Source organism: Mauremys reevesii, linkage group 20, assembly GCF_016161935.1.
Source record: "Mauremys reevesii isolate NIE-2019 linkage group 20, ASM1616193v1, whole genome shotgun sequence".
In the NCBI taxonomy this organism is placed as follows: Eukaryota; Metazoa; Chordata; order Testudines; family Geoemydidae; genus Mauremys; species Mauremys reevesii.
In genome coordinates, this window is record NC_052642.1 from 3,210,361 (window position 1) to 3,237,791 (window position 27,431).

The 27,431-nt window shown below is 47.3% G+C and overlaps 1 protein-coding gene across 3 annotated transcripts in view; it reads right to left on the reverse strand.

Annotated features, from left to right (window-relative positions):
• HSF5 (heat shock transcription factor 5) overlaps positions 1-15,733 on the reverse strand; it is a 60,909-nt gene extending 45,176 nt beyond the window's left edge. Inside the window, exons 1-3 of one of the 3 annotated variants that reach the window (XR_005590068.1) lie at positions 15,024-15,733; positions 10,262-10,636; positions 7,798-7,895 (exon numbers count right to left, since the gene is read on the reverse strand). Coding sequence is in view for 2 of the 3 variants with exons in the window: in XM_039507652.1 (XP_039363586.1) it covers positions 7,798-7,895; positions 10,262-10,636; positions 15,024-15,687 (1,137 nt within the window). In the remaining variant the exon portion in view is untranslated. The remainder of the gene's footprint in view (positions 1-7,797; positions 7,896-10,261; positions 10,637-15,023) is intronic. The other 2 variants (XM_039507652.1, XM_039507653.1) reach the window with 2 other exon arrangements.
• Positions 15,734-27,431: the final 11,698 nt, after the last annotated feature.

Sequence of the window (27,431 nt, forward strand, 5' to 3'; positions counted from 1 at the left end):
AACTGGAAAAGAAAAACAAACTTTCCTGCTTTTTCAGGTCCCAAATGATTTCTCAATTTTTTAATGAATTAGTCCAAAGGAAGAAAATATTCTTTCTACACTGGCAGAAGAAACTGCTGCTGTTAAAAGTGAGATTATCACTTCAATAGTCTCTGAATCCAAGAGCTTGCTTTAAAACATTAGCAGCAAACATATATTTCTTGAATGGTTCACCCTTAGCTCTGAAGTTTATTATGGTTGGCATTATCGAGGGATGATTGCTGGATGTCCATGTCATAGCCAACTCCTCTTCTTCAGCAATTAAGGTTTGACCCTGGTACTGAATATTGAAAATATTTGCAGGAAAATGACCTGGAGACAGTGCTTGTCCCATTCATTTTTAATGCTTGTAATTTAACTCTGTCATTGCATATTTCTCTTTTCAAGTTCTCACTCAATTCCTTCCAAATTTCAACAGCATCAGCAATAAAACAGCTACTGAGTTCCATTGCACGTCTTGTGGGAGAGTTAGCTTGGTTCCTCCCACTTTTTTCAGAGCAGCTGCTGCAAAATGGTTGTATTTTGCAATTTCAACAACATTGGCCTTTATTTCTGGAACACTGAAGTCTTTGGCTAGGAGGTGCCTCAAATGAGTACTGAAACTGTATGTTATTAGCTTGGGACTCTTCTAAATTTCTTCTTATCTTGGATACATTTGCAGCATTGTCTGTGACCAAGCTGCATATTAGACATTTGATTTTTTTCAGTTTGTTATAGCTTTTACTGCTACTTCTTGTAAGTATTCTGTTGTGTGTGCATTTTCTGATGCATCAGTTGTTTCTGTAAGGAAGACATTCCCTTTGTCTGTTGTCACACAAGCACATACAACAGGATCACTGTGGACATTGCTCCACCCATCAAGAGTCAGGTTAACAATTTTACCCTGTAGACCTTTTGCACACTGCTCAATTTCTCTTTCATACACTTTATCCAGCAATTTGCCTGTGATATCTGCTCTGTTGGGCAGACTGTATCCTGGTCTTAATGACTGAACCATGTTAATGAAGTGTGGGTTCTCAATCATACAGAAAGGAGAGTTTGTTGCGTAACCAAACCAGGCAAATTTTTTCATCAATTACCTCTTTTTGTAATCTGCTGGTTCTTAGCACAAAAACTTATCTATGGTTGTTTCTGGATGACGGAGATTTTTTTTTCCTTTTTGCTACAGGTGATATACTGTGGCTATGTGACATACATGATGTGACAAACACTATCATTGGCAGATAACTCTGAAACTATAGAAAATGATGGTGATCTTGAAGGTGGATAGTCTTCAGAATCCTGTATGTTGAGGATGGATTCTCCTAAACAAAATAAATCAATGCAGTTATTCAATTATTATTACCATACTGCTCATTTAGTATTACTCATTGCATTCATTGATACTCAGTACTACTTTAAAGGTGAAACTGTAAAAGGAAGATCTGCCTATTTCAGCTATTAATTTTTTTATCACAGCTGCATCTAAAATGATAGTATCATAGAGTAACAACTATATTTTTTGCTCAAACATGAGAATTCAAGAATAGTCCAGAAGGAAGACAGGCAGTCTTAAGAAAGAAGTATGAAATAAAAAAAAAAAAAAAAGTTTACCAACCTGAAGATTCTGCATGTGCCGACATGTTCCTTTCATCATCTTCAACACAGCTTCCTCCTGAGAAGGAACACTTCTCATGATGTTGTTTCATTCAGGCTACCAGACCTTGCATTTCTTTGTTGCACTGTTTGCATTTTGCATGCATGCCTGTCTTACCCACAGTTAGATGAACTTCATTACAATATTCCCAAACTGGGTCTCTTTTACGGCCTGTTGCCATTATAGGTTTTCCCCCATTTGACCATAGCTGGCACAGGAAATAAAGTCCCTGTTGTTCTGACTCCATTCATTCAAAAAAAGCTGAGATCACTGGCAATGCTGACTAGTAAAAGGAAGCCCGGGTGTACAAAGAGTTTCATAACGGGGTGGGGTTGGGGAGGAGGGAAGGACAGGGCCACATTGCTTATTGTAGCCACACTACAAATCAAAGCTGTTTGAATGACAGCCTTCTGTTGCTTGGGCCATCCCCTGGAGTTGAGTGGGAGGATGCCCGGAGCGCCTCCCCCCCGGTTCTTGGGCGTCTGGGTGAGGAGGGCAGGCGGTTACACAATGGCTGCAGCGAGGGTCTGTAGTCTAGTTGCCTTTCCTGCAACTCCTCCAGATGCCTCATCATGTCCGTTTGCTCTCCCATTAGACTCAGCATCTCCTCCTGTGTGTTACAATCACGCTCATTGTTTGCTTTCCTGGCCTCTGCCACCGAATGCCTCCATACATTCAGCTGTGCCCTATCAGTGCGGGAGGATTGCATGAGCTCTGAAAACATGTCATCACGAGTGCGTTTTTTTCACCTTCAGAGAGCACAGAAACATTTGCAGCTGCAGGGGGGAAAAAAAGGGAGAGCAGACTTTACAGAAGATACATTTCTGAGAACAAAAGGGAGACTTTCACAGTGAAGCAAGCAATTCACAGCAGACAGCACATGTGTTTTAGGTACAAGGTCGCATTTTGCCTTTTATATTGAGCGCCTGCTGGTATGGTGACATCACACACAGCTGGGCAACAGAATTCAGTTTGCAAGCAGCCATGGTAAGCAAAAGGGTACGTGGGGTCTGCTTCTTCCGCGTTTATAACATGTGAGAATGATTTCAAACTGCAGAACCCTCCTTTCCCATAGCAGCCAATGTCAGTTGTGTTTGCCATTTAAAAGGAGGGGCTGTGGTTGCCGCTTAAAAGGTGGGGCTCTGGTTTTGGGGTGGATGTGCAGCACACCCCTCCCCCCCAGTGTAGTTATTCTCCAGGATGATCCCTTTTAGCCAAGCGCAAGCAGCCCAGCATGCCTGGGATCTAATGTGTCAGGGATCACCAAACAGAGGGGATTACTGTCCCCTTACAAAAAACTTCCCCTATTTCAACCAGGTGACCATGAATGATATCACTCTCCTGAGGCTGTCACAGAAAGATAAACGACTGAATGTTGCATGAATGCAACCAAAACCCAGGACCATTCGCTGCCATGCTTTGTGCTGCAATGATTCCAGACCACTTGCTACTGGCTTGGCGTGGTACCATGGAGGAGATCTCCCCAGAAACCTTCTGCAAAGGCTTTCAGAGTACCTCCAGGAGAGCTTCATGGAGATGCCCCTGGAGGATTCCCACTCCATCCTCAGACACGTCAACAGACTTTTCCATTCAGACTTTTCCTGTACTGGCTGCGAATGCCTCCCAATTGTTTAGGGCAAATCAAACATTAAACACAATTGCTTTTAACCCCTGTAGTGTCATTACAAATGTGCACTCACCAGAGGTGCCTTCTCCGCCATCAGGGTCCGGGAACAACAGGCACTGGCAGGGTATTGGCTCCAGGGTGAGGAAAAGGTACTGGCTGCCAGGAGAACGAATTCTCTGCTTGCCTGCTGCGCATTCTCCTTCTCCTCATGCACAAAATCCTCATCCGTGTTGCCTGAGGCTGCCACCTTGCAGGTGTCCACGGAGACAAAATCGGAGGGCCCAAATAATCTTCATCCAAGAATATTAAAGGAACTGGCACATGAAATTGCAAGCCCATTAGCAAGAATTTTTAATGAATCAGTAAACTCAGGGGTTGTACCGCACGACTGGAGAATTGCTAACATAGTTCCTATTTTTAAGAAAGGGAAAAAGAGTGATATGAGTAACTAAAAGCCTGTTAGTTTGACATGTGTAGTATGTAAGGTCTTGGAAAAAATTTTGAAGGAGAAAGTAGTTAAGGACATTGAGGTCAATGGTAACTGGGACAAAAATACAACATGGTTTTACAAAAGGTAGATTGTGCCAAACCAACCTGATCTCCTTCTTTGAGAAGGTAACAGATTTTTTAGACAGAGGAAACGCAGTGGATCTAATTTACCTCGATTTCAGTAAGGCATTTGATACGGTTCCACATGGGGAATTATTAGTTAAATTGGAAAAGATGGGGATCAATATGAAAATTGAAAAGGTGGATAAGGAACTGGTTATCCACTACACGACTACAACGGGTCGTACTGAAAGGTGAACTGTCAGGAGGTTACTAGTGGAGTTCCTCAGGGATCAATTTTGGGACCAATCTTATTTAACCTTTTTATTACTGACCTTGGCACAAAAAGTGGGAATGTGCTAATAAAGTTTGCGGATGACACAAAGCTGGGAGGTATTGCCAATACAGAGAAGGACCGGGATATCATACAGGAAGATCTGGATGACCTTGTAAACTGGGGACATATCAGTTGGAAGTAACAGAGGCGGAGAAGGACCTCGGAGTATTGGTTGATCACAGGATGACTATGTGCCGCCAATGTGATATGGCTGTTAAAAAAGCTAATGCGATTTTAGGATGCATCTGGCAAGGTATTTCCAGCAAAGATAAGGAGGTGTTAGTACCGTTATACAAGGCACTGGTGAGACCTCATCTGGAATACTGTGGGCAGTTCTGGTCTCCCATGTTTAAGAAGGATGAATTCAAACTGGAACAGGTACAGAGACGGGCTACTAGGATGATCCGAGGAATGGAAAACCTATCTTATGAAAGAAGACTGAAAGAGCTTGGCTTGTTTAGCCTAACCAAAAGAAGGTTGAGGGGGGATATGATTGTTCTTTATAAATATATCAGAGGGAGATATTAGGGAGGGAGAGGAATTATTTAAGCTTAGTACCAATGTGGACACAAGAACAAATGGATATAAACTGGACACTAGGAAGTTTAGACTTGAAATTAGATGAAAGTTTCTAACCATTAGAGAAGTGAAGTTCTGGAACAGCAGGGGAGTAGTGAGGGCAAAAGACATATCTGGCTTCAAGACTAAGCTTGATAAGTTTATGGAGGGGATGCTATGATGGGATAGCCTAATTTTGGCAATTAATTTGGCAATTGATCTTTGATTATCAGCAGGTAAGTATGCCCAGTGGTCTGTGATGGGATGTTAGATGGGGTGGGATCTGAGTTACTATAGAGAATTCTTTCCTGGGTGCTGGCTGGTGAGTCTTGCCCACATGCTCAGGGTTTAGCTGATGGCCATATTTGGGGTCGGAAAGGAATTTTCCTCCAGGGCAGATTGGCAGAGGCCCTGGTGGTTTTTCACCTTCCTCTTGCAGCCTGGGGCACGGGTCACTTGCTGGAGGATTCTCTGCAGCTTGAGGTCTTCAAACCACAATTTGAGGACTTCAATAACTCAGACATAGGTTAGGGGTTTGTTACAGGAGTGGGTGGGTGAGATTCTGTGGCCTGCATTGTGCAGGTCAGACTAGACGATCATAATGGTCCCTTCTGACCTTAAAGTCTGAGTCTATGAGAGTGTTGGTACTGGTAGGGTCCTCCCCTAGAATGCCATGCAGCTGATCACAGAATTGCCATGTCTGGGGCTCTGACCCAGAGTGACTGTTTGCCTCCTTTGTCTTTTGGTAGGCTTGCCTGAGCTCCTTAATTTTCACGCGGCACTGCTGTGAATCCCTGGTGTAGCCTCTCTCCACCATACCCTGTGTAATTTTGGCACAAATATCAGCATTTCTTCTGCTGGATCAGAGTTCTGCCTGCACAGATTCTTCTCCCCATACAGCAATCAGATCCAGTGTCTCCCATTCGCTCCATGCTGGAGCTCGTTTGCGATTCTGGGACTGCGTGGTCACCTGTTCAGCTGAGCTCGCCACGCTGACCAAACAGGAAATGAAATTCAAAAGTTCCCGGTGCTTTTCCTATGGACCTGGCTAGTGCATCAGAGTTGAAAGTGCTGTCCAGAGCGGTCATATTGGAGCACTCTGGGATAGCTCCCAGAGGCCAATACTATCAAATTGCACAGCGCTGTGTCTCCACTACCCCAAATTCAACCCAGAAAGGTCGATTTTAGCGCTACTCCCGTCGTCAGGGAGGAGTACAGCAGTCGACTTTAAGAGATCTTTAGGTCGGTAGAACGGGGTTGGTTAGCTAACGCAGCTAAATTTGACCTAACCTCACAGTGTAGACCAGGCCTACTTCTGTATTGCTACCCATGATGTGATTAATCAGTGTCTCTTTATACTCCTCCACCACTACATTAATCAGACCACAACTTGGCCTTAAATTTACATAAATTTCTGTAAGACCATCATGGGTGGCGGTGGCGGGTATCATAGGCTGGGGGAGGCTGTGCCTCTCCAAACAGCCAAGTGTAACTCCGCCCATGCTCCACCCCTAGCCACCCCCCCCCCTTCTGTTCGGCGTGGCTTTGGAGCTGGGGCCACATCGCCCGCCCTCCCAGTGCTCCGGGGCTGTGGCCACGCCGCTCGCCCGGCACTTGGGAGGGGGGCGAGGGGGGCTGCATTCACACCACCCATGAAGACCATGTAAAGGCCCTTGACTAGAGGATTAGAATTGATATATATGGGGATTTGTGTATATGGCAAAAAAGACAACCAGATAATCAGATTTGGAGAAGCCAACCCCTTTTCAGAACACAGAGGCATATACAACTCACTTCGCTAGTCTCATACGAAAAAGTACAAGGTCTCCTTCCATTTTAGACCTTTTGATATCCAATAAGCACAGGCCCTCCAAGTCAGATACTTCCCTCTTTGTTAGAATCAGATGGGGCATTTTCAGTAAATATAGTATTTTAGGTAATATTGACATTTTAATTTGGGGAAGAAAGGAACTTGATAAGTCATCTTTGATTTTGCTAAGCATGAGATAAAGTTGCAGAAATGCAAATCAGAAACCCACTTGGTATGCAGACTAAAGAGATTTCACAGTGTTATGAAAAACTCATTGTCCAACCTAGGAAATCCCTGGAGGACTGCTAATACTCCAGATTTATCAACATTAATATTGAAATCTGAAATATTGAGGTTCACTAACAAAGACAAATAGAAACTTTGGAGAAGTCAGCTATGTTTTCTTTTATATTGTGGTTGCTTCAGAGCAAGTAGCTCCACAGAGTGGAACCCCTGACATGGTGTTTACCCGAGGACTATTCAGAGAGTTACAAAAAACACACATTTATATACAGCTATCCTTGCAGGTATTTTTACAGTCAAGTTAATCTTATGTATTCTCAAAGTCATCCTCTTTCAATTCTATATCCCCTTCCCCAAGAGTTCATAGTACTGTACTCCGTGGTCACATGCAATGTTCCCTATAATTTTTTTATGTCCATGTGTGGAATGAATTTTGTTATGTGCACCAATATGGAGGTGATGTGTGGTGGCGGTGGGGCCAAGGGGTTTGGAGTGTGGGAGGGGGCTGAGGGCAGAGGTGCAGGGGATGAGGGCTCTGGCTGGGGGTGTGGACTCTGGGGTGTGGACGGGGATGATGGGGCCAGGGTGCAGGAGGGGGCTCAGGGCTAACACAGAGGGTAGGGGGTATAGGGGCGGTGAGGGCTCTGGGGTGGGCCTGGAGATGAGGAGTTCAGGGTGCAGGATGGGGCTCAGGGCTGGGGCAGAGGGTTGGGGTGAGGGGGTGAAGGCTCTGGCTGGGGGTGCCCTCTCTCTGGGGTGCCCCAGCCCTCTGTCACCACAGCAGCTTGGGGCCGGGTGAGGAGCACCCCTCAATAGCTGCAACAGCTCCATCTGCGCTGGGCTGGGCCAAGCTGAGGGAGAGGCGCCTCTCCATGGCTGCGGCAGCTCCGGCCGGGCTAGGGAAGGGGCACGGCACTTGATAGCCTGCTGCGCAGCCGCATGGCTTAGAGGGAAGTTAGGTCACATGACTTCCTCTTGTTTCAACTTAGTGCACTCACCTGGAAATAGCTGCAGTGTGCGTAGGTTGAGGCTGTAGGACTGCCACAGCCACTAAGAGGATCTAGGTGAGCCGTAGGTGAGCAGCACTGTAACACAGCTGGAAAGAATCCAAACAGAAAAGTTATCAAATTTCTAGAACCTCTGTTCAATGTAAAGAGTTCTACATCCTACCCTAACAAAAACATTTCAATATTGGCACTGCCAGCTCACTTCCCGAAATCTAGTATTACCTCCTTAAGGGATTTAAAATATACAAGATTCACTTCTATTATCTTAATAATAATGCTTATTCTATGTATTTAGGCTATCCAGAATCTATTGCTTTGGGTCTATGTCTGATGTGTGTCCCCTGAGAAGTCAATCACATGTGGGCAATGGACTATACCTTTAGGAAAAGTTAAGATGCTTAAGAAATCAGTAATGAATAATCATTATAGCCTTTAAGCAATTAGGAGTACACAAAGTAAAGGACTGTCTTAAAACAGGCTTAGAAATACACTTGAGGCATTTAACAGAAGGCCTGAATAGTTAGCATGAGTGGTTGACACAAAGGTCGTAAGATTTAGCAATATGTATCATGTTATAAACACATAAGACACAACAACAATAGTCTGGGCTTAAAATAGCATATTTTATGTACTTTCCGAGTACACCTGAAATTACATTGACATGTTGAAACCATTGTTAAATGCATTGATGCAAATTGGCCATACAAGAGGCAAAAACCTTAAAATCAGTCCCTGGAATAGCAAACATGGGCAGAGGGCTGACACTTAATAAATTATGGTCCCAGACACACGAGGGTGTAAGGGAAAGGTGTATTCCCAACTTAGTTGGGAAGGTTGCACTGTGGAAAGCTTAATACTAACCCCAGGGAAGATTGGCTCCTTCTTCCTTTCCTCGTCGCAGACATGGGACTGAGTAGAGAGCCCCTTTCCCTCTCTCCCCGCTACTCTTCACAAACCTGATTGGTAGGAGAGTGCCACTCCAAAACAAGGATGCAGAATTAACTGTGGACCTTCTGGGATGGTCTGAGCCAATGAACAGATGGGACGGGACAGGAAACAAGCCCAGGAAGATATAGAGAGAGAACAAAAAAAGAGCTGAGAAGCAGCAGCACTGAGCTGGGGCAGAGAGACACCAGGGTGCAGTGTGTGAATGAGGAGCTGCTTGAGAGCCAGCTGCTGCACTGGTGCTTGCAACTCTTATAGATGCACAGCCTGGAGCTGAAAATTCGGCTGGGACTATACAGCAAGTCTGTATATACCACTCTGAGCTGAACAATGTATACAAGCACGAGAGTGCACAGACAGGTTGGAGTGACCTGAGTGGGGAGGAGAAAGAGAGGGTTGCATTGGCATGGGGCAGAGAGTCTAGCCAAGTGTGGGGGCACGGGTTAAATGCTACATGCTGTAAGAGGGCAAGGAAGTCTGCATAACTCCTGTTAGAAATCCAGACCTCAGTCTACTTCTGGCTTTGCCTCGGTTAAATAAAAGTGTTTTTCTGTTGTTACTGTGGTGCTTGATCCAGGGATTAACTCTGACCTCCCCTAAGAGGGAGGTCTGATGTTTGCTTAGAGGTGCGTGTCTGGAACCTGGGACCACTTCCCCAACCCTGGGAATCCTCTACTTGACACAGGTGTTCCATATTAGTTTTGTGAGTATGCATAATGCGGTCATTCTTTTATACTTTGGATGCCTTAACTGTGTTGTGATTATACTTAGGAAGATTTTTTATTAAAGCCCAGATCAGTATCTCTCTCTGAGTGCCTCACCAATTTCAAATATCTGAAACAATTCCTTAAGCAGCCACCTAAGAGACTGAACCAGGGATCAGTAGCTTGGGCATTTTGCACCCCAATTAACTAAAAGGCTATGAAAGCACAAGAAATTGGAATTCTTAAAACCCAGAAGTCTGAGTTACATACGCAACAAAATGGAATACCTCTATTTGTAACATTTACAAAAATGAAATTTTCTCTTTTCCTATAATTCAAACAAGGGTCTTAGACAATTTGCTTCAAATTGTCTGGACGAAACATCTGCTCTGGTCTGAAGATACATATAGAATTTTTGAGGCAATACTTTTTTTTTGGGGGGGGGGGGAGAAGAGGGAAGAAGAAAGAAGTTAAAAATAAAACTTAGAATGGAATGCATGCAACCTTAACTATGGTACTACAAGAAAGATGGAGAGATAGATGTCACTTTCCATATGGAGGTAAACAGAGATTACAATATGAATGGCTCAATAGGAAAGAATTTGAGAAAATGCAAAAATGGTGGCACAGATTTTCAAGCAGGATGAAATATCCTATCAGTGATTGTTAGGAGATCCTTTAGGTTTGATACTCTTCTTTCAATTCTAAGTCTTGTTTAATATGTATACATTAAAGTGCATTGCAGAAAAATAATTTGTTGATTTAAAATATCTTGATGAAAAGCAAATGCTAGACCCTTACCATACCTGTTGGGTAGTAGGTTTGGGAGTACTGTGCTGAAGGTGTGTAGTTGCTATATTTCTGGGAAGAAGTGGCCATTGTCTGAGGTCCTTGTTGTATGTGCATAGATGTGGCACTGGGTTGGAGAGTGTACGTGACCTCTGTTGGAAACCTCTGGAGTACAGGAAATGGAACCCCTTTGTCTGAAAATGTTGGGGAAGTCTCCACCTGCCCTGGAAGCATCCCAAGGGAGTTCTGCCATGTTCTGGGAGGGATTGGAGTCCGATCTGAACCTTTCGATGATAAAGTGCTGTGGTTGTGGGATGAAGCAGATACATAGGAGTAAGGAGATAAACTGTCTCGCCGAAAAGACCGATGAAACTGTCCTATTGTCAGTGCTCCTGCATTAAAAAGAAAATGTTTACTAGGATTACATGGTTATGAAATAAATAAAGGATCATAAAATATAGCACTCAATCCACACACAGATTGTATTTCACCATATGAAGATAAAGTAATATCTGGCTCTTAATGTTGCCAATGCAGCATTTCAATCCCTTGTTTAAAAAAAAATTAAAAAAAAAAATCATTCAGTAGCCAGTTCTCAGCCCCACTACTTGGAAAGTAGTTTTTTGCACAGTAAGTCAGCAAACCAAATCGGAGTTACTTAGAATCTGAATTTTGGTAAGCCATATGGTATAGCAGACAAGCATGAAGTAATATGTCAGACAAGATGGAGTACAAGATTCCTAGGATGAGATTTTCAAAGCCATCTAAAAGAGGCCATTGGAAACTGGGTGTCCAAATCCTCTAGTCGGCTTTGACAATCTTACCTTAATTGCTTTATCACAAACTTTCTGATGGAAAGAACAGAGAAAAATCCAAAGATGGAAGAGTTAATAATAAACTCTAAACACTGGGCTTTAGAGAATACAACACTCTGCTTCCATGTCTGACATCCCAGGACTCTCGGTACCAGCCTTTTGCTCTCTGGAAGTAAGGTTAGGAAGCTCAATCAGCACTGTAGAAAGGGAGAGCTGCAAATCACTCAACCTCTACTAACCAATCTAAGGAATAGACTGTAGATAGGAGGTGGTGATAGTGATACAGGGAATAGGTGTTAAACGTGACCTGCAAAAGAGATGTTTATTTTATAACAGGCAGAGCTGGCAGCAATGCGACTACAGCTACGGTTGTCCAACTCTTCCCACTACAAAACCTTGTTTTAATTTTTTTTTAAACTTTGCTAAATTTAACCATTTAGGTGGAAATTTTCAATGATGGGAGTCTGCCCCAGGCTGAATTTTTTGTAGAAAAGTTTCCACAAAAACAGTTACATAAGAACAGCCATACAGGGCAGACCAAAGGTCTATCCTGTCTTCGGACGGTGGCCAATGCCAGGTGCCCCAGAGGGAATGAACAGAACAGGTAATCAACAAGTGATCCATCCCATCACCCATTCCCAGCTTCTGGCAAACAGAGGCTAGTGACGCCATCCCTGTCCATCCCAGCTAATATTAATTGATGGACCTATCCTCCATGAACTTATCAGTCCCTTTTTGAACCCTGTTATAGTATTGGCCTTCACAACATCCTCTGGCAAGGAGTTCCACAGGTTGACTGTGTGTTGTGTGAAAAAAATTCCTTTGTTTGTTTTAAACCGCTGCCTATTAATTTCATTTGGTGACCCCTAGTTCTTGTGTTATGAGGAGTAAATAACACTTCCTTATTTACTTTCTCCACACCAGTCATGATTTTAGAAACCTCTATCATATCCCCCCTTAGTCATCTCTTTTCTAAGCTGAAAAGTTCCAGTCTTATTAATCTCTCCTCATATGGCAGCCATTCCGTATCCCTAATCATTTTTGTTGACTTTCTAATTCCAATATATCTTTTTTGAGACGGGGCGACCACATCTGCATGCAGTATTCAAGATGTGGGTGTACCATAGATTTATACAGAGGCAATATGATATTTTAGGTCTTATTATCTACCCCTTCCTTAATGATTCCCAAGATTCTGTTCGGTTTTTTGACTGCCGCTGCACATTGAGTGGATGTTTTCAAAGAACTATCCACAATGACTCCAAGATCCCTTTCTTGAGTGGTAACAGCTAATTTAGACCCCATCATTTTATATGTATAGTTGGGATTATGTTTTCCAATGTGCATTACTTTGCATTTATCAACACTGAAATTCATCTGCCATTGTGTTGCCCAGTCACCTACTTTTGAGAGATCCTTTTGTAGCTCTTCACAGTCTGTCTGCGACTTAACTATCTTGAGTAGTTTTGTATCATCTGCAAATTTTGCCACCTCACTGTTCCTTTTTCCAGATCATTTATGAATATATTGAATAGGACTGGGCCCAGCACAGACCCCTGGTGAATACCAATATTTACCTCTCTCCATTCTGAAAACTGACCCTTTATTTCTACCTTTTGTTTCCTATATTTTAACCAGTTACCAATCCATAAGAGGACCTTCCCTGTTATCCCATGACAGCTTACCTTACTTGAGAGCCTTTGGTGAGGGACCTTGTCAAAGGCTTTCTGAAAATCTAAACACATTATATCCACTGAATCCCCCTTGTCCACATGCTTGTTGACCCCCTCAAAGAATTCTAGTAGATGGGTGAGGCATGATTTCCCTTTACAAAAACCATGTTGACTCTTCCCTAACAAATTAGGTTCAGCTATGTGTCTGACAATTTTGTTCTTTACTATATTTTCAACCAGTTTGCCTGGTACTGAAGTCAGGCTTACCGGCCTGTAATTACTCGGATCACCTCTGGAGCTCTTTTTAAAAACGGGTGTCACATTAGCTATCCTCCAGTCATTTGGTACAGAAACTGATTACAAACTACAGCTAGTAGTTCTGCAGTTTCACATCTGAGTTCCTTCACAACTCTTGGGTGAATACCATCTGGTCCTGGTGACTTATTACTATTTAGTTTATCAATTTGTTCCAAAACCTCCTCTAAGTCATTTACAAAAATGTTCTAAGAATCTTAATTCAAGCAAAGCAAGTTTTTTTGTTTAGAGCTTCTAGCATACCCAGGCTTTAATTTAGGAACTTGAAATTTATCCAGGTGGGGGAACACCTTGAGGTAAGACAGTTGTTTTTTGTTGCCTCTATGAAAATCCACCCAGACTTGCAGAATTATAAGCCTCTGAAAAAACAGCTTGGAAAAAATATTTTAGCAATAAGGATAGAAAAGAATGGGAGGATTTTAGCGATTGTCTGTGCCCTTTTATTATTTCTTTATGAAGTACAAAGAAAACTCAAGTAGTATTTATCTTGCTTATTTATTATCTTAGGGAGGGGAAAAATCAAGACTATCCAGCTTTGTCTTCCCTGTTTTTTCTGGAGGTGCTCTTGGAGAACCAGAGATCTGGAGTGGTAGCTCTCTCAGTCCTTAGTTGAAAGGATAAGAGCACTCAGCCCAGAAGTCATGGGCTTGATGCAGGAATTATGATGTGAAATTCTATGATGTATTATAGAGGAGGTCAGATTAGATGATTACAATGGTTCCTTCTATCTTTTAAATCTTTAACAAAGATCTTTTATGTTAAACAAAACAAAAAACTAAACAAGAAGTTTGATTTAGGAGTTCCTTCCCTTCTCAAGTTTTACTTCCTGGGTATCTAAGGTATTGTAATCCTAATAGTTTTCCAGTCGTCCATTGAGTCTTCCAGAAAACACAGGATGAACAAGTTTTCAATTGATATTGTAAACCAACCAACCAAAAAAAAAAAAAAACACAAAACCCCACCCAAAACAACAACAAAAAACTTCAACCAAAAGAAATTCAAGCCTTCTTTACACATCAAAAACACCCATTTTTTTCACCTTTGCCTGTCATCTTTGGGGGGGGGGGGTGGAAAAAGCAAGAATTGGGGAGCTTGTCAAAACTTCGCTTGGAGTTCAAAACTTTCCCTAGGCACCTTGCGCTCCCCTCGCCCCCACCCTGAGCCCCCGGCAGCTACCCCTCCGCCCTGAGGCGTCCCCCTTTGCGGCAGCTCCCACCCCACCCTGAGGCACCCCTCAACTCACCCCTGCTCCACGCACGAGCATGAGCACCCCGAGCACGCCCTTGCTGCTTCACTTCTTCCCGCCTCCCAGGCTTGCAGCGCCTAAGCTGATTGGCGCCACAAGCCTGGGAGGTGGGAGAAGTGAAGCAGCCATGGCGTGCTCAGGGAGGAGGCTGGGCAGGGGTGAGTTGGGGCGTGGAGTTCCCCTGCGTGCCTCCCCCACCCCTTACTTGCTGCAGATGGCCCTCCCCGTGCTCCCCTGCCCCAGCTCCCTCCGCCTAAATGCCCACGGCGACCGGGGCAGCCAAAGATCCTGCCGCCGCTGTAGCTGCGGAAGAAAATGGCGCCCCCAAATCCTAGTGCCGGTCGTCGCCTAAATGGTTGCAGCGGCCCTGTATATAAGTAACTTTATGTACATGAGAAACAATCCTGAACCCGTCATGTGCATAAAGCTACTCATGCTTATGGATATGATAGGGGTTTTAGTCTGTAGACAGGTGTTTGAATACACAGAAATACCAATTGGTAAAGTACAATTTTTATTGTCAGCACAGAAACACACTGGAGAACTCTAAATCTGTTCAGATTGCCCAATTCACTATTCCCTCAAAACCATCACCCCTCTTTGCACAGGTTCTCCCAACTTCATGCAGGTAACTAACTAGCGGTCTAAACAACCATTGGGATGAGGGAGGCCAAACGGATGTTGCTACCATCAGGCCCTGCACTGCCCCAGTGTAAATATCGTGACCCACCTGGCCCTCCCCATATTCCCGGTTGCTGAGCTGACATTCTCCATGCACCGCCCGCAGCGAGCACGTGCCCCTGGTGCTGCCCGCCCCCAGCCTCACCGGGCTTCTCGGCCTTGCCGGGCCCCGGCGGCGACACGAGCGGGTCCCCGTGCAGCGAGGTGCTGAGCAGCCGCTGGAAGCGGTTGGGCGGGCGGCTGGTCACCTCCAGGCCGGCCGCGAGCTTGGCCTTGTTGGCACTGGTGAGTCTCTTGAGGTGGACGAGCAGGTCGGGGCGGTCGCGGCGGAAGTGCGGGCTGTGGAAGTGGTGCAGGGGCCCGGAGGAGCCGCCGCCCGCTGGCCCGGGCCCGGGCGCGGCCGAGGAGCCGCCCGGCGGGCCCAGCACCACCTTGCGGAAGCCGTACAGGTTGAGCTGCCGGATGAAGCTGGTGAAGTTGGTGGTCTTGAAGAGCTCGGCCGAGGCGGCCGCGCCCCCGTCGCCCCCCGGCCCCGCCCCAAGGCCCGGCCCGGCGCCCAGTAACTCGGCCTCGAAGAGCGGCTGGTCGATGAGCAGCCCCTCGCCGCGGGTGTCCCAGCGGATGGAGCGGAACCGCGGGCTGTTCACCAGGCGCCACAGCTTGGCCGGGAAGTTGTTGGGGTTGATGGGGGCGACCAGCAGAGGCTCCTCCATGGCGGGTTGGGGCCGAGGGGCGCGTCACACCCAACCGCCGCCGCGCGAGCTCAGCGGCCAACCGTGGCGGCCGCCAATCAGCGCCGGCCGCGAGGCCCAGCAGCCCTCGGCACGCGCCGGCCTCGCGCCTCGGCTGCCGCCGCCGGCCCTCAGCGCGCCACTCGCCGGGCCGTGTGCCGGCCACAACTAGCGGCGCCGGGCCGCGGGGAGCCAGCTCCGCAGGGCGCTCCGCCGGCGGGCTCCCCGAGCCCCGCACACTCACCGGGAAAAGGTGAGGGGGAGCCGGAGCGCCGGGGAAGCGAGAGCGGGTGGGGAGGCAGAGCTGACGGCCCTGACCCGGTAGTGGGAGAGCTGGGGGCTGGCTGGGGGGGCTTGGTGGATTTGAGGTGCTGCTGGGGCATCCCCTGCCCGGGGAGTGGGTTGTGTGCTGGGTTGGAGTGTGGCTGGGTGCTGTAGGGACTCAGGGCCCCTGAGCTTTCACAGCTTTGGGGCCCAAATTGCTGTAGTATCAGCACCCTGTTCTTGCCAGGGCACAACCTAGGTTGCACCTAGCAGTTGACATAAAAGGCAATAAGAGGTTCTAAAATAGGTTCGGAGCAAGAGAAGGCTGAAGGAAGGTGTAGGCCCACTACCTGGTGGGCAAAGAGCTAACAGCACCACCAAGATGGGTAAACTGTTTAATGCTGATTTGCTAAAAGAGTTAATTGTGATGAGACGCTTAACATAATTATTAACAGCAAGGGGGAGAGAACAGGTTAAAGAATATTTAGATAGTTAGATGCATTGTACTCGACAAGCCCTGACAAAATTCATCCTGAGATATTTAAGGAACAGCTGAATCAGTCTTGGAGGTATTACTGATTATCTTCAAGAAGTAATAGAGAATGGGGGAGGTCCCAGAGGGTTGGAGAAGGACAAACATAGTACCTGCTTTTAAAAAGGGGAATAAAGAGGACCCAGAGATTTATAAACCGGTCAGCCTATCTTTGAGACCTTGAAAAGTACTGGAATGAATTATTAAGCAAAAAAAAAAAAAAGGTAAGTACTTAGCGAATAATAGTGATAAACAGTAGCTAACGTGAATTTGTCAAGAACAAATCATGCCAATTCAAAAATTTCTTTTTGTACAGGGTTACTGGCCTAGTGCAGTGGTTTTCAAACTTTTTTTCTGGGGAAGAAAATTGTTGATGCCCGCAACCCAGTATAGGTGGGGATGAGGGGCTCAGGGTGTGTGGGGGGGCTCAGGGTTGGCGCAGGGGTATGGGGTATGGGAGCGGGTCAGGACTCGGGGTTGGGGGTGCAGGCTCTGGGGTGGGAATGAGGATGAGTGGTTTGGGGTGCAAGAGGGGCTCTGGGTTTGGGGGGCTGGGGCAGGGGTTTGGGATGTGATGGGGGTCAGGGTTCTGGGCTGGGGGTGCAGGCTCTGGGGTGGGGCTGGGGATGAGGGGCTTTGGGGGAGGGCTTGGCTGGAGCAGAGGGTTGGGGTGTGGGAAGGGGTCAGGGCTGGGAGTACAGGCTATGGGGTGGGGTCATGGGGTGGGGCTGGGGATGAGGGGTTTGGGGTGCAGGAAGGGGTTTTGGGGGGCTCAGGGCTGGGGCAGGAAGTTGGGATGTGGGAGGGGGCAGGGCTCTGGCTGGAGGCACAGGCTCTGGTGTTGGGATGGGGATAAGGGATTTGGGGTACAAGAAGGGGTTCCAGGTTGGGAGGGGCTCAGGGCTCTGGCTTGGGGTGCATGCTCTGGGGTGAGGCTGGAGATAAGGGGTTTGGGGTACAGGAAGGGGTTCCAGATGGAGTGGGGCCTCAGGGCTGGGGCAGGGGATTGGGGCACAGACTTACTTCCAGTGGCTCCCGGTCAGTAGTGCAGCCAGGGTGCAGAGGCAGGCTTCCTGCCTGTCCTAGCACCGCGGACTGCGCTGCGCCCTGGAAGTGGCCAGCAGCAGGTCCAGCTCCTAGGCAGAGGCACGCGACTCTAGCCCTCAGGCACACACCCCCCGCCCCCATTCCCATTGGCCAATGGAAGTGCTGAGCCGGTGCTCAGGGCGGGGGGGCAGCGCGCGGAGTCCCGTAGCCCCCCTGCCTAGAAGTCGGACCCGCTACTGGCTGCTTCTGGGGCGCAGCGTGGTGTTGAAACAGGTAGGCACTAGCCTGCCTTAGCTGGGCAGCACCACCAACGGGACTTCTAACGTCCCGGTCGGCGGTGCTTACCAGAACAACCCAGTGCCTGACATGCCACCGCACCCCGAAGTTTGAAAAATGCTGGCCTAGTGGATGGAGGGGAGCAGTAGACATAGTATATCTTGATTTTAGTAAAACTCTTGACACAGTCCCACACAACATTCTGTTAAGCAAATTAGAGTAATGTGGACTAGATAAAAATATTGTTAAGTGGAGGCACAGCTGGTTGAAAAACCATACTCAAAGAGTAGTAATCAATTGTTTGCTGTCAAACTGGGAGGATGTATCTAGTAGGGGTTGTTCTGACTCCACTACAATTTAGTATTTTCATTAATGATTTGGATGATGGTGTGAACAGTATGCTTATAAAATACATGGATGACACAAAACAGGGAGGGGTTGCACGCAGTTTGGAGGACATCACTGATAAAGTTTGCAGATGACAACAACTGAGGGAATTATTTGCCAGAAAATTAAAAATTCTGTGCACAATATTTTATTTTTTTTGCAGAATAACAATATAATTGCTAGTTTCAGTTATTTTGGTAATTTATTTTAAAATACTGTCAGCAAATATGTCTGTATCAATACAGACCAAAAAAAAAATTCCCCCAGGAGTAGAGAGTTAAAGAAACCGCTATGACCACCTAGTTCCTGTTTCTGTTATTAGGTGCCTCCATCTGGGTGTGTCACACATGCCAGCTGGGCACATCTTGAGGGAAAAATCTGCACCTCTGGTCTCTTAGTTGATTCTCGTTTTTTGCCCTGCCTCTGTAGGTTTACTATACAGAGGTTCCTAATAGGGGACATGGCTGGGGAGAGGGAACTGGAGGAGAGGGATGCAGTTGAAGGGGTGCTGGTGGGACGTGTATGTACTGGGAGAGGGTATTTGTGGGGTACTGGAGGGGGTTATTTGGAGCTGCCCAGCCCAGATACCCCCACTCCCTTGCCTCCAGACCCCAGCCGTGGGGCATCCCCTGGTCCAGACACCCTCCACCCCTGCTCTCCCAGAGCCCAGCTGCAGTGCCAGACACCCCCACCCCTCAGAGCCCAGCCATGGTGCCAGACCCCTATCCACCCCCGCCTGCCCTCCCTTCCAGTAATCCAGAGGGAGAAACAGCCTGATGCTGGTCAGACTGGGCTTGTATGGAGTTTCCTGAATGCCACCTCCTTACTTCAGGATGTGCTGAGAACTGCAGCTGCTGGGAACCCTCCAGCGCTCCCTCCCCTTCCTTCTGGCAGTGTCCTCTATTTGTGAGCTGGGGAGGTAGGCGCTGCTGGGTCCAGCAGCCCCTACTGGAGGCCAGCAGCTCTATAGCACCAATTCTCCAGGGAAAAATGTTCTTCAATGGAATTAATGTTCTGTACAAATTCTGCGTTGCATACTGTCACAGAATTCCCCCTGGAGTAAGAGGACAGAAAAAATGGGGGAGTTGTAAAGAATGAAGAGGACAGGTCAGCGGTCTGGATTACTTGGTAAATGGTGCACAAGCAAATAATATGCATTTTAATATAGCTAAATGTAAATGTATACTATGACACTGCACCCCATATTCTTCATAGTTGTATGATTATGATATGACAATTACCCATTTTATACAAGATGGGTCATGTAAGGTGTCATTGGAAAAGTTATGATTTGCTGAATATTCTCATTTGTATGCATGTATCATTTTTGTATCTGAAGTTATGAATATTGACTATGTATCTGTATTTCACATGCATGTCAAGTATCAGAGGGGTAGCCGTGTTAGTCTGTATCCACAAAAAGAACAAGGAGTCCGATGGCACCTTAAAGACTAACAGATTTATTTGGGCGTAAGCTTTCATGGGTAAAAAACCCACTTCTTTAGATGCATGGAGTGAAAATTACAGATGCAGGTGTAAATATACTGACACGTGAAAAGAAGGGAGTTACCTTACAAGTGGAGAACCAGTGTTGACAGGGCCAATTCAATCAGGGTGGATGTGGTTCACTCCCAATAATTGATGAGGGGGTGTCAATACCAAGAGAGGGAAAATTGCTTTTGTAGTGAGCCAGTCCCTATTCAAGCCCTCTCTATGTAAAAGAATAAATGGACACAAATCAGAGGTCAGGAATGGTAACATACAAAAGCCAGCAGGAGAACACTTCAGTCTCCCTGGACATTCTATAACAGATTGAAAAGTAGCCAACTTCAACAAAAAAACTTTAAAAACAGAGTTCAAAGAGAAACTGCAGAGCTACAATTCATTTGCAGATTTAACACCATTAATTTGGGTTTAACTAAGGGGTACTGGCAAGTACCACTAAATGACCCGGCCGACCTTTCCTTGGTGGGGTCATGTAGCAGAACTTGCCAGTACCCCTTAGTTAAGTCTAAGGTGGAGATGAATTGGGCATGTCCCAGTTTCTCCAATAGTGCATCTGTGCATGGCATTGGATAGTTTTTCTGGGCTAGTTAATGACATTTAGTTCATGGTAGTCCACCCAAAAGCAGATTTCCCCATCTGGTTTGGGAACCAGAACCTCTGGAGAGGCCCATGCACTCTGAGGGGCGGATTACACCCATCTGTAACATGTCCTTGATCTCCCTTTTTATTGTGGTTTTGGCTTGAGGAGCCATCCGGTAGGGTTGGGCTCTAATTGGGTGAGCATCACTTGTGTCAATGGAGTGGTATGCCCGTTCTGTCTATCCTGGGGTGGCTGAAAACATTGGCACAAAGCTGGTATGCAGCTCCTGGATTTGCTGTCACTGCCTGTGCCCAGGGGTCATGGAAAGGCTCACCTCTTCCATGCCACTGTTGCTTTTTGCGTCATAGTAGATTCCTTCAGGCCACTCAGCATCGTCTCTCTCCTGGGCTGTAAACTGGGGAACCTTGATTTCTCAGGAATAAAAGGGCTTTAGAGAATTACCGTGGTATACTGTAGGTTTAGGTTAGGGTCTGGGAATGCTATGAGGTAATTAACAGCTCCCAGGCACTCTCGGACCATAAATGGCCCTCCCACGACGCTACCATCTTATTGGCCTGGAGCGCTTTCAGGACCATGACTTGGTCACCTACTCTGAAGGAACGCTCCCTGGCATGTTTATCATACCAGGCCTTTTGCTCTTGTTGAGCATCCTGTAGGCTTTCTTGAGCAAGGGCTAGAGAGTCTTTGAGAGTGTTTTGCAAGTTGGCTACAAAGTCCAAAATGTTAGTTCCTGGAGAAGCTGTAACCGCCTCCCATTGCTGCTTCACCAACTGTAATGGCCCCTTAGCTTCGTGGCCATAAACAAGTTCAAAGGGTGAAAACCCCAAATGGATGTGGTTCAGCTCTGTAGGTAAAGAGCAACTGCTGTAACACTAGGTCCCAATCATTGGAGTGAATCATTCACAAATGTATGTATCATGGCCCCCAAAGTCCCATTAAACTTCTCCACTAGGCCATTTGTTTGGTGGTGGTAAGGGGTGGCAACCAAGTGGTTCAACCCATGAGCTTCCCAAAGACGTTTCATGGTCCCTGCCAGGAAGTTAGTCCTCAAATCCATAAGGATGTTGGAGGGCCAACCTACCCTGGCAGAAATGTCTGCCAATGCCTGGTTCACGCTTTTAGCCCTGGTGTTGTTTAGAGCTACTGCTTCTAGCCATTGGGTGGCAAAATCCATGAAAGTCAGTACAGTATGTACAGCTTTCCTCCTGGTGTCTTAGGGACAGGACCCAGAATATCCACAGCTACATGCTGAAATGGAACCTCAGTGATGGGGAGTGGCTGGAGAGGGGCCATGACGTGGTCTTGGGGCTTTCCCACTCTCTGGCACACCTCACAAAACTGGATATAGGTAGAAATGTCCTTGCCCATCCCCTCCCAGTGGAATGACCTCCCTAAACGGTCCTTGATCCTGTTCAGCCCAGCATGGCCACTAGGGTGATCATGGGCTAAGCTCAAGAGCTTTTCCCTATACTTAGTTGTAACTACCAACTGTCTCTGAGGGTGCCAGTCTTCCTTGTGCCCGCCAGAAAGGGTCTTCTTGTATATGAGTCCTCCTCCTATAACAAACCTGGACCTATTAGAAGAGCTGAGAGGTGGGGGGTCGCTCCATGCCGTCGTCCAAGCTCCTTTGATTCTCTCATCTGCTTCCTGCTCTGCCTGGAACTGTTCCCTTGATGCTGGAGACATTAGTTCCTTGCTGGGTTGTGGACTTGGGCTCAGTTCCACTGGAAGCGATGTAGGTGATGGAGTTCTTTCCGTTGACACTGAACCATTCTCCGCTGTTGCACTAGGTGGTATTTCAGGCTCCGGTTGAGCTGCAGGTGCAGGCTCTGTGGCGCCCTTTAGTGCTGGCTCCCCTGACTCTGGTAGGGTTGCAAGCACAGGCTTTGGTGCTGACCGCTCCACCAGTTCCGATTCTTGGGCTGGTTCTGGCTGAGTTTCAGGAACTGGATTTACAACCGCTGCCATAGACTCTGACTGGGTCCCCAGAACTGTTGTATCAGGGGACACAGACTGGGTCCTTGTAGGAGGCTCAGGAATGGAGTTAGGTGTGGAGTCCTGTTTAGCCTGGCTGTGGGTTACCATCCCCACCCTTTTTGTTAGCCTCACAAGGTTGGCTAAGTCTTCTCCCAGCAGCATGGGAATCGGATAATCGTCATAGACTGCAAAAGTCCATAGTCCTTACCAACCCTTGTATTGGACAGGCAACTTGGCTGTAGGCAAGTTAAAAGAGTTGGCCTTAAAGGGTTGCACCATCACTTGTGCCTCTGGGTCGATGAATTTGGGGTCCACCAGGGATTGGTGGATAGCTGAAACCTGTGCACCAGTGTGTCTCCATGCAGTAATCTTCCTCCCACCCACACTTACAGTTTCCCTTCTCTCTGGGGGTATTTGTGAGACATCTGGCCCTGAGGGCTCTTGGTGACTAGTTGTAGTTGGCTGGTGCTCTTGGGACAGTTGGCCTTCACATGCCCCAGCTCATTACATTTGAAGCATCGCCCAGCTCATTGTGGGCTGGGGCGAGGCTGGTGGTTGGAGAGTGGAATGGTGGGACAAGAGGGCATCTGGGGTCTCCTTGGCTGTGTGGAGGGCTCCTCCTTGCGAGGTGGGGCTTTGGGCTGACCCCAGCGGTGGGGTGTCATCTCGGATTGCCCCTTCTGGTATCCGCTCCAACTGCTACTAGCTTTCTTCTTCTCTGCCACCTCCACCCATTTGGTTTTGGTCTCCCCCACCTCGATTACAGTTTCAGGCTTCCCATCTAGGATATACCTTTCTGTTTCCTCAGGAACACCCTCTAAGAACTGCTACATTTGCATTAGGAGAGACAGATCTTCCAGAGATGTAACACTTGCTCCTGATATCCAGGCATCCCAATTTTTTACAATGTGGTAGGCATGTCGGGAAAATGCCACGTCTGGTTTCCACCTTAGGCTCTGAACTGCTGACGGGCATGTTCAGATGTTAGCCCCATTCTAATTCTGGCCTTTTGTTTAAAAAGTTTGTATTCGTTTATGTGTTCTTTAGGCATTTCAGCTGCCACCTCTTCTAAGGGTCCACTGAGCTGTGGCCTCAGCTCCACCATATACTGGTCTGTAGGGGTGTTGTACCCAAGGCAGGCCCTTTTGAAATTTTCTAAGAAGGCCTCTGTATCATCGCCTACCTTGTATGTGGGGAATTTCTTGGAATGGGGAGCGATACCTGGAGGAGGACTGTTAGGGCTACCTGGCTGACCCAGCTTAGCCCTTTCCAGCTCTAAGCACTTCAGCTCTGGCTCCACTTCTAAGCGCTTCGCCTCCATTTCTGCCTCCAAGTGCTTTGCCTCTCTCCTCTCCTCCGCCTCCAAGTGCTTCATCTGTAGGAAGAAATTCCTGACTTCTGCCATTAGAACTTGGTCTGGGTTAAGGGCATCATCCCTCCATCTTGGCACCTGGATCTTGGGTTGGGGAGGGCTGACCATTCCCTTTGAGGAACTCTCTGGTCCCCAATCCCCTCCCTGCATTTCTGTCATGGAGCTGGATGTCTGGGCTTGATCTGGGTCTGTCTTCTCCGTGGCATGCCGCTTTGGGAAGATTGGTTTCTCTAGGGTTTCAGCGCCCAACTGAAACCTCATGCACAGGGCTGCCCTACTGTAGCCTAACTATTTTGTTGCCACAAAGTTAGAAAAGAAAAAACAAAATAAACTGCTTGTTGGACTCCCTGGCTTTGCAGGCTAATCCTTTGGCGTGCCTGTTCCCCCTCAGGCAGCAAAGAAAATAAAGGAAAAAAAACCTCCCTGGCTTTCAAGCAGCCGAAAGGAAAAATGTGTCCTTTTAAAATCCTGAGGTCTCTGCTTTTGGTTCAAAATAATCCCACCGCTCTGCCGCCATGTCAAGGCTGATTCCCCACTCTGGCACTAAGAGTGCAGAAGGTGGGTACCCGCAAAGATTCTAACAATTAGTACTTGCCACTCCAGGCTATTCTCAAGGTTACAGCTTTTCTCTGACCTTGGCTTGGTAAACGCTACCACCACCCAAGTGCAGAACCCCTTTGAGAGCCCAGGAAGGCGCACTTGGGAATTCCTTCCTGGGGGGTACCCTCAAGCCTTTCAACCGCATCCCCCAAGAGCTGAGAAAGGTAGGGGGAAGGAAATCAGCTGTTGCCACCAGCTAATTAAACAACGTGCTGATGGTTCATCTCTCTGTCCTTTGCTTCCCTTGACTCTATAGTCACCAATAAAGGACAGAGAGATAGCAAAGGATAAGGTCCAGGCAGAGCAGATCAAAAAAAGGAGCCAGAATCTAGAGCACCTAGTATTTCATGACCCTAAAAAGTTGCCTCAAAAGTGTCCATATTTTTTATTTTGAAAATATAGTTACCTCATCCAGAGTCGCACACTCAAAACTGGGTATCTTATCTTGGCTAGATTCACAAACCCATGTCTCCCAGAGCTTCATTGCTCTGTGTGGGCCCTGCTGGACTATGTTAATGTGCTCTGCATACCTAGAGCATACCAGCAGGGTTCACACAGAGTAGGTAAAGTGCAGCATGTGGCTTGAGTAGTGAATTGAATGCCCCAAACCTCACTGATAATCACTGCAGCTTGCTTCCTATCAGACCCTCCCTGCACAGTCTGTGGGGAAGAGGAGGCAGCAATGGCAGAGTGGGAGGATCATCCCGGGAAGGAGGTCCAGGCCCAGGACTTGTCAAGGTAATTAAGGGCCTTAGGGGGCATGAGGGCAACTTTCCTGGGGCAGATCCTCCCTTTCGCCCTTGGTGGTAGTGATAGTTTGACACAATGTCGGGGGGTGGCGGGGCGGGGCGCAGCACAGGGAGCTCAGGCCCCTTTTGATCTGGAGAGGGGAGGAAGAGAGGTTCCAGTAACCTCTCCACTTATTTGTATAAACATCACTAAAAGTCTCAGAGCAAGGTTGGCATCTCTGCAGTAGCCTAGGAGTTAGGAAACCTGGGTTCTGTTCCGTGCTCTGCTACCAACTTCCTGTGTGATCTTCGGCAAGTCACTTGGCCTCTTTGGAGCTCAGTTCCCCAGGTGTAAAATGGGGATAATTGTACTTCCTACCTCAGGAGTATTGTGATGCTCAGTACATTAAAGATTGTGAGCTATTCAGATAACATGGTGGTGGGAGCTATATAAGTACCTTATCAGAGGAGTAGCTGTGTTAGTCTGAATTCACAAAAACAATGAGGCGTCCGATGCCACCTTAAAGACTAACGGATTTATTTGGGCATAAGCTTTTATGGGTTAAAAACCCTACTTCTTCAGATCAAAGAATCATAGACTATCAGGGTTGGAAGGGACCTCAAGAGGTCATCTAGTCCAACCCCCTGCTCAAAGCAGGACCAATTCCCAACGAAATCATCCCAGCCAGGGCTTTGTCAAGCCTGACCTTAAAACCTCTAAGGAAGGAGATTCCACCACCGCCCTAGGTAACCCATTCCAGTGTTTCACCACCCTTCTAGTGAAAAAGTTTTTCCTAATATCCAACCTAAACCTCCCCCACTGATTGAATCCTCCCTAATTGAACTAACCTCGTTGTCTCTAGACTGATTCTTGCCTGGATATTTATACCTACCTCTGGAAATTTCCACCATGTGTGTGATGAAGTGAGTATTCACCCACAAAAGTTCATGCTCCAATATGTCTGTTAGCCTATAAGGTGCCACAGGACTCTTTCTTGCTTTGTAATGTTGAAAAGGTCACTTAAAGCAGAGGCATAGTTCAAGGCTGTGAGGGAGGCAAACTGTATGGGGTTTTGGAGAGTACAGAGGAGGTAGTGGAGGAGCTGTTTGGTCATATTATGGGCTTTGCAGCCTGTTTAGTTACCCAAATGGTCTTTCTGGGGCCGGGGTAGTACCAGGTTCATGGCATTCTCATCCCAGCCATCTCTTAAAACAAAACGAAAAAAAAAGTTACCCTTTTTATAACTGTTGTTGCTCATATCTATTCCATTTAGGTGTGCGTGTGCGCCGCGTGCATGGCTGTTGGAAACTTTTCCCTAGTAGCTGCCCATCGGGCTGGCTGTGGAGCCCCCTGGAGTGGCACCAATATGGTGCTCTATATACTACCCTGCCGACCCAACCCCCATTCTTGCCAGCAACTCCGACTGGGGGGGAGGGGGGAATGGAATAGATATGAGCAACACATCTCGAAGAACAACAGTTACAAAAAGGGTGAGTAACCGTTTTTTCTTCTTTGAATGCTTGCTCATATCAATTCCAGTTAGGTGACTTCCAAGCTTTACCTCAGAGGTGGGGTCGGAGTCAAGGTATCGCTGACTGAAGTACCACTCTGCCGAAGGCTGCATCATCCTGAGATTGGTGGACGATGGCGTAGTGCGATGTGAAAGTATGCACTGAAGACCATGTGGCAGCCCTGCAGATTTCCTGGAGAAGTATGTGAGCCAGGAAGGCTGTTGACGAGGCCTGCGCCCTCGTGGAGTGAGCTGTGATGGCAGGCGGAGGAATCTTCACCAAGTCATAACAAGTGTGGATACAGACTGTAATCCAGGAGGAGATCTGTTGGGAAGAGACTGGCAACCCTTTCATCCTCTCTGCGAAGGCAACAAACAACTGGGTTGTCTTGCAGAACGGCTTCGTGTGGTCAGCATAAAAGCGAGTGCCCTCCTGACGTCCAGCGAATGCAACTGCTGTTCACAAGAGCTGGCATGCAGTTTTGGGTAGAAAACTGGCAGAAAGATATCTCAGTTAACATGGAAGCAGGACACCACTTTAGGAAGGAAGGTCGGGTGAGGCCTAAGTTGCACCTTGTCCTTATGAAAGATAGTGTATGGAGGTTCAGACGTGTGGGCCTGCAGTTCAGACACGTGTCATGCCGAGGTGATAGCCACCAGAAAAGGAGGTCCCATGAAGTGGGAGAGGACTAGGTTTAGGTCCCAGGCCAGAACAGGGGGCTTCACTGGGGGATGTATCTTTTCCAAACCTTTTAGGAAACGTCCCATGATGGGGCGCGCGAACACCGAGCACTTGGAAACACCTGGGTGAAACGCTGAGATGGCCTCAAGGTGGACCTTGAGAGAACTGAATGCCAGATGCTGGTCCTTCAGGTACAGAAGATAATCCAGGATACAAGGAATGGAAGCCTGGAGTGGGAGCACC